Below are 14,973 nucleotides of genomic sequence, written 5' to 3'. Positions count from 1 at the left end.
TAATAAGGATTAACTATTCCACTTTAAATTCACATCCTACTCTGATCTAAACTAACTTCCCTGTGTAGACAAATATGAGTTGCAAAACCTGATGTCTTCTTTACCTCATTTCCATGCTCATCAATAATTGAGATGTAGTTGGGATTCGTTTTATTAGGGTAGGACAACAGGACATCATAGTGAGCCAGCTCAACCGAATCCAATCCAAATTCCTTCCACTGGCCTTGGATTTGCTGTGCAAAGCGCAGGTTCTCATCTGTGCCTGCGAGATGAGGATGCTGTGTAAAATTACTGGGGAAAAGAAATGGGCATTTATTAGCAGTCAATACTAGGAACTGGACTTTGTAATTAGAAGCAACCTTGATTTAACTGGAAACAAGTACATTTTAAAACATATAAAAAGCCATCAGAACTACCCAGAATAAACCAGCTACTCTGTCATCCCTGTACCTATGGTTTTAAGTTAGTTTTATAAACATAGACATCAAAGAATTCAATTTCCTCTCAACTACTACTACTGCCCCCTGCTGTGTTGCCTAGTGAATAGATCACTGCATTGAAATTCAGGAGACCTGGGTTCTATTCCCAGCTCTACCATTGGCCTGCTGGATGAGGCCTTCACCACTCTGTGACTCAGTTTCACCATCTCTCTAAAACAGCGATAATGATATTGACCTCCTTTGTAAAGCACTTGGAGATCTACTGATAAGAACTAGATATTATTATTATTCCCCTGTACTACAGCCAAACACTGAAGAAACACTGATTTACTAATTTATTGAAAATCTGATCTCTATATTTGATTTGCTACTGTTCAGGGGGCCATATGATATGCAATATTCATGATGTTCTTCCCAAGTCTTAATGAATTTTGGCACAAATGTTTATTTGTCCAAAAAAAATTTACCCTGTAAGTTGATTATTGCTATTTGCCTCTTTAAAAAGATTCAGTCATCCAATCAGAGATTAAAAAAACAGTACCTTGTGACCTAGCTGACCCATTGCATATCATGAATAATGAACAGCGAATAGACAGAATGAACAGTCTGAAAAAAGGTTGTGAACAACCATAGTTCTGAAATATTATTTATGGAGACGATTGAGGAAGGATGGCTTTGTGGTTAGGGCACTGGAAAGAGACATTAGCTCTGCTACAGACTTCCTATATGAGCTTGGGCAAGTCACTTAACCTCAGTTTTCTATCTGTATAATGGGAAAAACACTTCCATAGCTCACAGTGGGGCTGTGGGTACAAACTCATCTACTGTTTGTGAGGCACTCCGATACTATGGTGAGGGGGGTGATACAAGTATCCAGATATTTATTTGGCCAGTATTTATAACAAATCCATTTGAAGAAATCACTATCAGCTTGATAGTGATTCACAAACAGTTCCATTTTCAAATGACTGAGGCCAAAATATTGAAGGTCTTTAGGCACCTAAAGATGCACATACATGCCTTTCAAAAGCACCTAGATGTCTACCTCCCACTGATTTCACTGGAATTAGGTGTCTAGGCACTTTTGAAAATCCTGTCTGGACTTTTAGGGGCTTAAATACCTTTAAAAATCTGGTCCTTAGGAGCCTAACTCCAATTAACTTTCAGTGAAAGTTAGGAACCTAAGTCATTTTTGAAAATGGGACTTTAAGTTCTAAGAGACTTAGGCACTTCAGACATTTTTACCCTAAGTAACCAGTTCAAACAGTTCTGCTCTCCTCACTGCCTTTGAAGATAGTGTCATGCTGCCTGCCTTAAGCTTTTTTTTGGATGCAGACAAAGGACATGAGACCTCAGATCAGTCCACTAAACTGAAAGGACTGTAGCTTTTCCTCCTGTCTTGCAAATGTTACCGATGTAACATCTGAATTAAATGTAGTGTTTATTTAACCTTTACAAAAATATGGTAGTCTGGGAGGCTGCCTACCAATGTGCATATGTATCTAGTGCTTCCTTTGTTTTACATCACTTAATTAAATACTTACTTTTTTCATTACACTGATATTGCTTTTTGAAAATACTAGATTATGTATGTGTAAGTACATTCCATCTGCCACATTTAGGGCACCCTTGTGTACAGTGGCATATGAGCCCTAACCTGGGGAGAATTCCTGATACTCTAGCACTCTGGTGAAGATCAGGCAATGCAACTTTTACAGAGAGCAGTTACTAGCCAAGCCCTAGAGTCACTATATGACTCAGTCATGCAATATTATGTGAACTACAGAGGTATGATTGAGAACAACTTTGACCCTTGCTTCTTAGATCAATGAGAACAGAGCTGGCAAAGTGAGCACTCTGGAAGACCTGTGTTCCTCTACTTTTACAAAGAATGTCTGTGGATAACCCAATATTCCCTGAGTTAATATTAAGCCCATGTCCTAACATGGTGTGGGGGAGACTGTTCTGGTGGAGGTGACATGCAGAACTGAGGCTCGGACCATTTGTGGTCATTAAAGAGAGAGTGGCATTTTTCATTAGAGTTGGGAACGTTTAACTCCCAGGATCCTCCTGGCTATGATCCATTTCAAACACAGTAATTGAATTCTCCATCCTTATATTCCCTTTGCTGTTTTTATTGGATGTTGGGTTCATTTCCTGCACCAATCTGCTGTTCAGTATTACTGTTGTGTTCCTGCCGTAGCCGACCTCAGAGCTGCCTTTGTTTCAAAAGCTGAGGCAGCAATGTTAGGCATAGAGACAGGGAGTTCTGATGGCATAAAGCAATCCCACCGCAAGAATGTTTAGCAACCATCTTACTTTGGTAATAACCAAATCCTGGGTTAAAATTTTATTTCCGATACAATCCTGGGCCTTTAGCCTGAGCTTATTTAGTCCAGGGTAATTTAATAATTGCAATGGTTTGTGGCAAATGCATTTAACATTAAATCAGTGGATTTGCCATGATCTCATCCAGTGAGATTGTTTTTCTAAGAACATTTCCACCCAGGCACAACCATGTGTTTTTTAAAAGGTTGGGAGTTATATGTAAGGCAGAATCCCTAAATCACTGATACTTTTTTACACTGAAAGTTAATTACTAGCAATAAACAGAGGTCTCTGGTCTGTTCCTGACTGGAATTAATAGTAGCTTCTAACAAATGCTGGACTCCATTAAGAGACTACTAATAAATTTACCCAACCACATCATATACATTACTAAATGTGTCTCAACTTTTCCCTAATTAAAGTTTCTAGAATAAATTATGGAAATTAAGGACTACTATGTTTTTTTTTAAATCTATGCTCCCCCCACCCCCTTGTATCATTGTCTGAATTTTCAGGAGATGCTAACAGCCTTCCAGCTGGGCTTTAAAACAAGGACAAGATTATTTAAAACATTATGGACCAGATCCTCAAATCTGAAATCAGTGGGAGCTAAGAGCCTAAATACCACAGACGATCTGAGCCTACCCTCCTAGTTAACATGCTTTGGGATGGGTGAGTGGAATAAGCCTTTTGGATTAAATGTATCCTTAAGAAGGAACTTGAAGGCGTGAGAACCACAGATATATTTTGCAGTAATTGGTCAGATTTTAAATTGACCAGCTGGTATCTACCCCATCTCCAGATTCCCATATAAATTATTCGCATCACAAAGGAGTAGATCTTAAAGGCATGTCAGAAAGGAGATTCCAGACATAGGGTCCACATGGAAGGCGTCGCCAGAGTAAGAGTGGCAGACGAAAATAAAAAGGACATGTGATTGGACATAGCAAATGTGAGTAGGAGACAAGAGCAGACAGGTAGGAGGGGCTAACCTGCAAATAGTCTGGAAGGCAAGGACCTGCTGCCTGGTTCTCCTCCCATTTACACTGGTGTAACTCCGCTAATTTCAGTGGAGTCACTCCTGATTTAGGTCCCCGATCCACTTGTATATCTCCCTTTGAAGTCAGAGCATTGCCTGAAAATTGATGCACGGTGAACACTCCCCTGCAAATGGAACCTGGCTGCAGTGGGGAAGGCTGGGCTGTGATGGGGTGACAGCCTTGACCTCTGAGTCCTCTTAAATTGATTACCACACCAGAGAAGCACAGAGTGAGGGTCTGACCACTCTGAAATCATTGGTCCTTGCTCTCTATAAAGGGACCACTGTTTTCCACAGAAATTAAGAAGCAACAGGAGGACCTGTGATGGGCTCCACTGTCAAATATGACTCACATGGGTATTTTAGACACAGGCTATAACCCAAAGTCTGTTCACAAACCTAGTCATTGTACTAGTTGATCACAGATGAATGTTGTGGATAGGTAAGTACAGACTTCACTTACTATAGAAACTGCTTGATGTTTTCAGCTTTCATTTCAGCCATAAATGCCTTCTTCACCTTTTCATGAGAATTAGTGGCTGTTACCTCATCAGTAGGTTTTGTAAACCAGCCTGCAAAACACAATGATAAGAGCACTAAGAAAACATTATTTCTATGGCCCATGACAATATCCTTCAGTATCACATCAAGGTTTTATCATGCCTTTTATTGTTGATTTTATTACACGAGTGTTTAGAGGACCCAACCAAGATCAAAGTCTGATGTGCGAGACATTGAGCCAACACAAAGTAAGAGCTTATAGCCTGGATAGATAAGACAGCCGGAATGCAACCCTACTTGACTGTGGATTTTGAAGAGTTCCATCTACTGTCCAATAAGCACCAGGCCACCAAATGACTAATCACCTTAGTGCATGTTGGTTCAATTCATCTCAGCAGAAAGACAACATCTTTAGAAAGACACACAGAAGCAAAGGACGTGGGTTGCAAATTCATGGAGTGACATGTAAATCTCTGTGACTTTGGTCTCTGCATACTCCAAACGTCTGTCCTATGAAACATCTGTTATTATAATGTCTCCTTAAACAAAAGTTAACTGTTGTAATGATTGTTTTGCTTCTGATATTTCTGAAAATAATTCAGCTAAGGCTTTCTAGGGACACAAACCATGAATAAACGACAAAGACACTCCCCCAAGATTAAAGGTAGGGCTTTTGGGGCCTTTTCTTATACCTTTTTCCATTACTGCTCCCTTTTAACCTGTGGAACTGGGGGGAAATGGAAGTTTCCGATGGAAAATGCTCAGTTCAGTGGTAGGGAAGATGAGGAGTTAAAAGAAAAACCTCCCTCCAAGGGAAAAAGCGAGTGCTCTCTCCCAGCCAGTCTGTGGCTATTCATCTGGGGCTCTTTGTTTCAGTGTGTCTCTCTCATTCTTTCAGTGTGTGTCTCTCTTCTGTCTTTTGTTCTGGCCCTGTCTCTGCTATTCCTCTCCCCAGTAAATGTGTAAAACAATCACACCTAAAACTCTCCGGTTAAACACCAATTTCCCCCCCCCCCCCCAAGTGCTTGCTTGTGAGCTCAGTTGCTGCGAATCAGGGGCTGATCCGGCTGCCCCGGTCCAGGGTGTTATACAGGGCACTTTACCCCCGCAGTGAGCGATAGCAAAGTGGAGCAGGCTTGCTCTCCTAGAGCAGTGGTTTTCAAACTGCGGGTCGCAACCCAGTACTGGGTCGTGGAATGTAAGGCATTGGGTCGCAGAGGCTCTGGTCAGCACCACTGACTGAGCCGTTAGAAGTCCCGATGATGGTGCTGCCCAGCTAAGGCAGGCTAGTCCCTACCTGTTCTGACACCGCGCTGTGCCACAGAAGTGGCCAGCAGCAGGTCCGGCTCCTGGGCAGGAGGGCCATGAGGCTCTGCGCACTATCCCTGCCCTGAGCACTGGCTCCACACTCCCAATGGCCAGGAATCGGTCAATGGCAGCTGGGGGGACGGTGCCTGTTGGGGGAGAACCGTGCAGGGCCACTTGTGTACCTCCACCTAGGAGCCGGACCTGCTGCTGGCTGCTTCCGGGACGCAGCGCAGTCCGCGGTGCCAGGACAGGTGGGAAGCCTGCCTCTGCACCCAGGCTGCACTGCTGACCAGGAGCCACCAGAGGTAAGCCCATGTCCCAACCCCACTGCTCCAGCCATGAGCCCCCCCTCAAGCCCGAAGCCCCTTCCTGCACCCCAAACTCCTCATCCCCGGCCCCACCCGAGAGCCTGCACCCCCAGCCCAGAGCCCTGACCCCCTCCCGTACCCCAACCCCCTGCCCCAGCCCTGAGCCCCCTCTCACACCCTGAACCCTCATTCCCAGCCCCACCCCGCAGCCCTCACCCCCCGCACCCCAAACCCCTCATGCCCAGCGGGGCATCATCAACCATTTTCTTCAACTGGGTCGCCAGAAAAAAAAGTTTGAAAACCACTGGCCTAGAGAAGCGCAAACAAACCTCACCCGATCTAAAGGGGCTCACTCCCTGAGTGGGCCCCCACCCCTTTATCCCAGCCAGAGCCCTCCTCCCCTCCCCACCGCCTGGCCCCGAGCTCGCCCCGGGCCGGGAAAGCAGAGCCGCCCAGGCTGGCGAGCCCGCTGCTTAGCACAGTACCGATGAGGAAGCCGAGCAGGAGCAGCGCGGCCGCCACCCCCAGGCTCAGGGCCCAGACGCGACCCCGGCTGCCCCGCGGCGAGGTCCGCTCGGCGCCGCTCCGGAGCGCGGCCCACATGCTGGCCCGGTCTGGCCGCTCTGCGCCGCCCGGCGATCCGGCCCTGGGCGGGGCGAAGTCCGGTTCGCTCCCGCAGGCAGGGAAGGGGGATTCCGGGCTACGGCGCCTCCCTGGAGGCAGCCCCGCAAGTCTCCGGCCTCTTAGGGGGAGCAGGAATTTGCAACGTGTTTCAGTTAGAGACGGGCTCAGATCAGCCCCACCCCGGTTCAAAGGCCCTTGGCACGATCCGGATCCCGAGCCAGACTTTGCAGCTTCTGCCTCTTGCGAATTGAAAAGAAGCCGGGAGACCGACATGCGGGAGAGGGAGAAGATGATCTGAACAGGGTTTGGGGGTGTCACTGTGCGAAGCTAGCGTGGCTGAGCGGCTCTTTCTACAGATCCCTCGTTTTACATACCCCACTTCCCCTCCTTTTACCTGTTTGCTCACATCCCACTTGTTTATGTCTGTGCGTCCACTCCGTCAGGCTTCATTTCTGCCTCTAGATAAATTTCTGGAGGATAGGTGGTCCATCAATGGTTATTAGCCAGGATGGGCAGGGATGGTGTCTGGGTACAGAAATTATATGGTGGGCCATGAATGCTCACGAAATTGGGGACTGGGGGGTTGAGGGCTCAGGCTGGGGGTGCAGGCTCTGGGGTGGGGTTGGGGATGAGGGATTTGGAGTGGAGGAGGGTGCCCTGGGCTGGGACCGAGGGGTTCAGAGGGCAGGAGGGGGATCAGGGCTGTGGCAGGGGCTTGGGGCATGGGGAGGGGGAATTAGGGGTGCAGGCTCTGGTTGGTGCTTACCTCAAGCAGCTCCCAGAAGCAGCGGCATGTCCTCCCTTGGCTCCTTTGTGGAGGCGTGGCCAGACACTCCTGCAGCTCTCTGAAGCAGCAGCATGCCCCACTCCGGCTCCTGCGTGGATGTGTAGGGGCTGCCAGAGGGCTTCGCATACTGCCCCCACCCCAAGAGCCACCCCCCGCAGCTCCCCTTGGCCAGCAACCGCAGCCAATGGGAGCTGCAGGGAGCGGCGCTTGGGGCGAGGGCAGTGTGCCTAGCCCTCTGGCTGACCCTATGCATAGGAGCTGGAGCAGGGACATACTGCTGCTTCCGGGAGCCGTGTGGAAAGCCACCGACACCGCTCCCTGGCTGGAGCTCGAGGGCTGGATTAAAACTTCTGATGTGTTGGACGCAGCCCGCGGGCTGTAGTTTGCGCACCCTGACCTAGCCTCTGTTTGCCAGAAGCTGGGAATGGGCGACAGAGGATGGATCACTTTTTGATTGCCTGTCCTGTTCATTGCCTCTGGAGCTCCCAGCACTGGGCACTGTTGGAAGACAGGATACTGGGCTAGACAGACTGTTGGTCTGACCCAGTATGGCCGTTCTTTTGTTCTTATGTTCTCTTTATTTTCTCATTATCGTAAATTTACTTGCAGTATATTAATGGGCTGTTACGTGCAGAGCCGTCCCTTGGGTATGGCGAATCGGGGCGACCGTCCCAGGCACTGCGCTTTGGGGGGCCCTGCGCTTCGATAAAATTGTGAGGAGGCGGGTGGGGAGGCTAGCGGCAGGTGGGTGGGGGGGCAAAGAGGAGCCTCCCTACCAGAATCTCCCCCTCCCCCCAGCGCCTCCTGCCTGCTGGCGGGCCCCGCTGATTAGTGCCTCCCCCCCCCCAGCGCCTATCGCCTGCTGCGGATCAGCTGTTTCGCGGTGTCAGGAGGCTCTGCGGGGAAGGGGAGAGGAGCGAGGGCCCAGCATGCTTGGGGAGGGGTGAAACGAGGCGGGGCAGGGGCAGAACGAGGTGGGGCAGGAAGAGGCGCGAAGGGGGTGGGGCCACGGGGGAAGGAGTGGAGTGGGGGTGAGGTCTGGGTGGACCTTGGGGGAGAAGCACCCCCAGCAGATTAGAAACTAAGGGCCTACGTCCCGGGTCCCACACCCCCTAGGGTTATATGTCTCTGTGTACGGTATGGAATTCCATAAAGGGTATAGTCCCTGGTAAACAAAGGGGAATAAGCTGGGACTCAAGCTGTGTGGAAATCTGGGTAGTTGCAGCTGTGTTCCTCACTCAACACCTCATGTTTGGGGACTGTGATTTCAGATATCATAACATTCTCACCCTCATAGCTCCATTCTCTTTTAGAATTATCCTCCACTGTCTGATTTACTGAGCTCCAACCCTCTAGAAGAAGAAAGCTGTTTTACACTGGAACAGCTGCAGACCAGTGGACCGAGGACAGACCTGAGAGACAGCACTGCTGTGTTCTCGTCACAGCTCTTAAGATCCATTAATTGTTTTGAAATCTTACGCATTTCGTTCCACCAGTTTGAGACATGTGGACACAGCCAATCCCTGGCAAAGGGGATCTTGCAGCCAATGGTTTGGGAAATTTCCGGGAGGAACAGTTGTAGGGCTGTCACCTGTCCCAGCACTCTGAGAAAACTAGCACAAAGCAGTAAAGCTTCACTTGCTGTGATATTGCAAGGTTCTCAGGAGCACTGTATAAATCTCCCCACTGTAGTCAGGTTTGGGTCCTGTTCCCAGTGAACTCAGTGGGATCAGGCTCTCACTACACAAAAGCCACAAGGATGCAAGTGCATTAAATATTCCCCTTATGCAGACCAGGGTGTTTCAATGGTCTAGACAAACACTCCCAGATCATGTAAAGTGGTGTAATCTGATGGAGGAGAAGCTGGATTCTGGATGTTGCCTGGGGTTGTCAGGTCTGTGTGTTTTCTCAAATGATCTGCAGGCCTGTTTGTGGGCCCTGTGCTAATATTGCATTGAAGCTGTTTTATATCAAATTTTGTAATGCGTCTCGAGCCATAGACAGGTGCAGTGACCAAGTCTGAATAAACAAAATAAATAGAACGCAAGGGCATTATGAGCTTAATTCAATAATATTTGTCTTGCACTTTGAGGCTCGTAAGCAGAAGGTGTTATGTAAGTACAAAAGTGTGATATATTACACTCAGGATAATAGAGTTCACATGTGAAACCATACAGATAATTTGGATAGGTGGAACTGGCACAAGAATGAGGGAATTTAATATTTCTTCTCCACCTGCGATCTAAGAGGAGTCTCTACCAGCTATTCTAATTTGTTAGTGAAACATGGAGGTGGAGGCAGAATGACTTTTTTTCCCTTTATTTTTTCCAGCTTGAGTAGTTTGAAGGGCAAAAAACCCTGCTGTCTGTTAAGATGCAGGACACAGATAATCTCTTAGCTGGGATCATTCAGTCTGGTGTCATTGGCATGATGCAGTTTTCCCTAGTACAAATAAAACCACTTCTGGTTAATTCTATTATTTGTTTATTTGTATTACAGTAGTATCTAGGAGCCTAGTCATAGACTAGGACCCCCATTGCACTAGGTGCTCCTCAGACAGATAATATAACATATATAGGGAATTAATTAACTAATTAAAAGTCTGCAATTTTGCTTTACAGTGGCTGCAGAGTTTCTAGTTTAATCTCTGGTAGAGGTTGTGGCTATGAGCATGTTATTGCATTGATTTACTCTGAATAAAGTTCACGAATCTTTGCTCTATGGGGGCTCTCTGATGGAGTGTACCACCCACTGGAGTTCCAGAGCTAAACTGGTGATGGTGACGAATGCAAGACGCTCTAGAATTCCTCCACAGAAAGGCCAAGGTTAATAGAAAAGCCTAGGGTTCGCCCGCCTGCAGCCCATTTAAGGAAGAGTAAACATATGTCTACCCTGCATTTAAATAGCCCCTAAACTGAGCCCTGCAAGCCCGAGTCAGCTGGCACAGGCCAGTCCAGGGTGTCTAATTGCAGTGTAGACATACCCTCTATCAGCTGCCGGGTGTGGAGACAAGAGGTTGTTTTGGGAGCCTGGAAAGGTTAATTCTGCCCTCACAAACAAGTCAGCTGAAGAGGCTGTGAGTTTGTTTTTGTTGTCTATGTCTGAATTGTAGTTTCTCAAGTAGTTCCATTTACTTCTGTGGGCAATTTATGAAGTAATGTACTACCATTAACCTGCAGTCAGGATCAGCAGCTAGCCCTGTATCCCTGTGTATAAAAAGGCAAGTATTTTCCCATCTCCCAGGAGTGTTGTGAAGATTAAATTTACTTTGTAAATGTAAAGCACTGTAAGTGCCAAGTATTATCCTAAAGAGCCCATTAATTAAACCTGACAATTCTTCTGGGAGATAGGTTATTGTTACATGCTTTGTGGATGAGTTAATGGAGGTGTATAGAGATTGTGTCAATAGGACAGCAGGAAATGAAACGTAGGGGACGCATACTCCTACCCTTCCTCAACCAACTTTGAGCCACCCACCTCCCATTTTGTACCTGTCCAACAGAAGGCACTGAAGCAACTGGTGACTTTTTTTTTTTACTTGCAGGTTTTTTCACTCCATATCCCTTTCCTGATGTATTTACAACCTAGGTTGTAAGCTCCTGGGGGGGGGACGACCTCAATCTGTCCATAGGATGTAGACTCATCATTGCAACACCTAGTGCTTAGGTGCCCTGCTGCCTAGTGGAATCCACAGCCCCAAGGAAGATGCCCAGGCTCCCACAGGAGAATTAGGTGCCTAAGACTGGGATTCTCTGAAGACAGCAAGCTGAGCTAGCCAACAGGAAATGCCAAAAGGAATGCCTAAGCCCCACTCTTCAAAGGTAGTCGGTGCCTAACTCTGGGGTGAAGGGAGGCACGTCTCTCCACTTGGGGTTCACAGCTATGAACCCTCTCCTGGAATTAGGAGACTAAGTCAGGTCAGTCCTTTCTCCCCAGCTCCACCCCCTCAAAAAAAGAGAGAGGCCCCACACCATTATAGTCAGGACACTCAACTGGGATGTAGGATATCTGTTTTCAAATCCAAGCTCTGCCTGATTTGGAGGAAGGACTTGAAGCTAGGTCTTCCCATCCCAGGGGCTGTACAGACATTCTCTCTCTGCCCTAATGAATAGTGAATTATTTATACGGAGTGGAGCAGCTTCAACAGGAAAGAGTGAGAGAGACCCAGGCCAGAATACTCAAGGTGCTTGCCTGGACTGTGGGAGACCCAGGTCTGAATCCTTGCTGAGTCTGATTTGGAGCAGGGGCTTGATCCTGGGTCTCTCAGAGGAGTGCCCTGGCTATTGGATATAAACACAGCCACACATCTTTTGTGTGGCTTGTGTGTGAAATAGGTGGGGAAATGCCTAGCTTGTGAATCTAGGCATGAGCTAGGGTGCCAAAGAGCTTGACAGTTTTGTGCATGCCTCCTGACAGAAACATTAGCACCTACAGGACTTTACCAGTGGAAACAAGTGCCTATGGAATTTAGGTACCTATGTGGATAAGCGGCAGCTGAGTATGGGTTTGGGGGATCTCACTGGCTCCTAAATGTTGGACTTCAGTGCCTAACGACCACTTTAGTGCCTAAGACTCTTTGTGGATTAGTACTTAGTGATTTAGGAGCATAGTTCCCACTGGCTGCTGTCAGGGCTGATTCCCCACTCTGGCACTTCGAGTGCAGAAGGTGGGAGCCTGCATGAATTCTAAAAATTAAAATTGGCCACTCCAGGCTTGTATTAAACTCCCAAAGTACAGCTTTTCTCTGACCTTGGATGGGTAGATGCTGCCATCACCCAAGTGCAAAAAAAACCACCCCTGGGACCCAGGAAGGCGCACTTGGAAATTCCTTCCTGTAGGGTACTCTCAAGCCCTTTCACTCCCCTCCGGGGAAGAGCTGAGAAAGAAAAACAAAGGAAATCAGCTGTTGCCACCAGCTAATTAAACAACACGTGCACAAACCTCCTAGGACACCAAAAATCCAATCCTGTTCTTAAAAAAGGTAAATTTTATTAAAAACAAAAAGGAAGAAAATGCATCTGAATCTTAGGCTTTTGCTAGATTTAAAAATCCCACTTACAAAAATTAAACATCAAGAATAACCTTCTTGAGGTCCAGCTTAAAGGTCACAAGCAAAACAAAAGCATTTGGGTTAGCACAGAGGAGTCCACTAGCCATGAGAAATAAACAGAATTAAACCTAATCACATTTTTCTAAACATTCCTGATCCACTTACACATCTGGGGGTTTCAAATAAGTAGTTCTAGGCATAATCTGATGATTTTTCATTCCTGGTTTAAAGCTTCTCATAGCATAATTGCTGCCCTGTTCCCCTCTTCCCCGGAGAACACCAACAACAGACAAAGGAAAAGGAGTACTTGTGGCACCTTAGAGACTAACCAATTTATTTGAGCATAAGCTTTCGTGAGCTACAGCTCACTTTATCGGATGCATTCAGTGGAAAATACAGTGGGGAGATTTATATACACAGAGAACATGAAACAATGGATGTTACCATACACACTGTAAGGAGAGTGATCAGGTAAGGTGAGCTATTACCAGCAGTAGAGCTGGTGGGGAAGGGGGGAACCTTTTGTGGTGATAATCAAGGTGGGCCATTTCCAGCAGTTGACAAGAACGTCTGAGGAACCCCTTTCTCCCCCCAACCCCCCACCCCCGCTGTTCCTCAGACGTTCTTGTCAACTGCTGGAAATGGCCCACCTTGATTATCACTACAAAAGGTCCCCCCCCCACACCAGCTCTCCTGCGGGTAATAGCTCACCTTACCTGATCACTCTCATTACAGTATTTATGGTAACACCCATTGTTTCATGTTCTCTGTGTATATAAAATCTCCCCACTGTATTTTCCACTGAATGCATCCGATGAAGTGAGCTGTAGCTCACGAAAGCTTATGCTCAAATAAATTGGTTAGTCTCTAAGGTGCCACAAGTGCTCCTTTTCTTTTTGCGGATACAGACTAACACAGCTGCTACTCTGAAACAGACAAAGGGGGAGTCTTGTTTCAATTTTTAAAAGTTTTAGCCGTCCCATTGGCTCTTTTGGTCAGGTGCCGACTCCCTGTCTTTTACCTAGCCAGGGAGACTTTTTAACGCTTTACAGGTAAAGCAAGGAGAGAACAACTACCAAGAGGGACTTTATAGCTAATTGGCTGGCTGGGCATCCATAAAAGGGAGCTACCCTCCCCTCATTTCATTTATCACAGCTACCAATGAGACTTATGTGCCCAAGTCGCTTAAGCACATCTGAAAATGTTGCCCCATTTCTGTATTCTCTCTGTAAAGTGCCATGCACACCTCTGGCACTACAAACAAATGTTAAATTGTATTAGTACATTTCTTCCAACAGAGCCTCTCTCAACCTGCCGAAGCAGGAATGCTGCTGATTTGGCCTGTGGTGCTTTAAGGGGAGCTTTGTGTAATAATAAAAATCAACCTGGTCAATAACTTCCTGATTTTAATTTCACTCCTAGGTTTTTCAGAAGTCATATTTATTTGCCTTCCTCTACCCTTCATGGTGTGTGCTTGGGAGAGTGTGAGTACTTTCATTGCAATGATAAAGTCTCAGCCACAGAGATTTTACGTATATAAAATAAAGAAGATATGATCACTTCTGCTGATCAGTTTTATGGTAGCTACTACTCACTCATCTTCCTTCCAGTTGCTTTTCTCCTTTGGACTATTTTTCCTTTAACAGGTTCTTTCACGGCGTTCTCTATCACTTTTTAAACACCACATGTACTAGACCCAGTACTTCTCTCAGTGAAGTCAATGGGAAGCTTGCAGGTGATTCCAATGACAGCCACAATGAACTGGCCCCATAGATGTGTTCTTGCAAATAGCTTCAAAGGCCCTTTCAACAGCTTCGGACCCCCAGCTCCTCTCCTTTTTAACTCTTATTTGCATTTGGTATCACTACCCCCTATTTAGCAAGTGATGTTCAAGTTAGGGTGATCCCCTGAATTAGGGTTTGCTAAGCAGAGTTGTGCTGCCCTTTACTCATACAATAAGGATAACAATATTTCATTACTCTTGCATTCAATACATTTAAAACTTTTATTAAAACTAATGTTTTTAAAAGTCATATGATACATATAGTACATAATCAGCAATAACCCATATTCAGTTGAATAAATTTAAGAATATAGTTTAGAAATTAGCATCCAAGTATTTGGGTACATCACCCATGAAAAGTTGTACAGAGATTTGGTTGTGGAAAGCAAAATATATCAATGAGTGAAGGTTGTCCCTCAGTAATTGAGAATTTAGGGTAGGTTGTCCATTTAGAAAATACAATTCATGAGGAAAGTATTTCAGTTACTTTCCTGACTGCGCTTCTCATATTAAAATGAGTTTTAACCCAAAACAGCCAAAATTGATCACTTTGGCAATGCAGGACTATCTGCTGATCTCCAAGCAGAGTAAGTGTGTCTATGAAAATACTGTACAGTCAGCTCCTGAGGTCTTTCTCCCCAGTTCATCACTAGATGTTGGGGAGAGCTCATTCAGACCCTGCTTACATATATATTAGCTAGGATGCTACCTGTCTGATTAGTACCTTCATATGTATTTGAACAAGTTCATCTGATAGCAAACATTTACCCACTTAAATCTTCCACTCAGAGTAGCCACATCTTGA

The 14,973-nt window shown here is 46.3% G+C and overlaps 1 protein-coding gene across 4 annotated transcripts in view; it reads right to left on the bottom strand.

The window, feature by feature from the left end:
• LOC140908865 (glutamate carboxypeptidase 2-like) overlaps positions 1–7,514 on the bottom strand; it is a 55,498-nt gene extending 47,984 nt beyond the window's left edge. For 2 of the 4 annotated variants that reach the window (XM_073336788.1, XM_073336814.1), the window contains exons 1-3: positions 6,410–6,710; positions 4,271–4,379; positions 105–291 (exon numbers count right to left, since the gene is read on the bottom strand). In XM_073336788.1, the coding sequence (XP_073192889.1) occupies positions 105–291; positions 4,271–4,379; positions 6,410–6,527 (414 nt within the window). In that variant the 5' untranslated portion in view covers positions 6,528–6,710. Of the gene's footprint in view, positions 1–104; positions 292–4,270; positions 4,380–6,409; positions 6,711–6,942; positions 7,074–7,314 lie in introns of those variants that run through there. The other 2 variants (XM_073336796.1, XM_073336805.1) reach the window with 2 other exon arrangements.
• Between the last annotated feature and the right edge of the window lie 7,459 nt (positions 7,515–14,973).

This window comes from Lepidochelys kempii, chromosome 1 (genome assembly GCF_965140265.1).
Source record: "Lepidochelys kempii isolate rLepKem1 chromosome 1, rLepKem1.hap2, whole genome shotgun sequence".
Lineage (NCBI taxonomy): Eukaryota > Metazoa > Chordata > Testudines > Cheloniidae > Lepidochelys > Lepidochelys kempii.
This window is presented reverse-complemented; position numbering and strand designations above follow the sequence as displayed.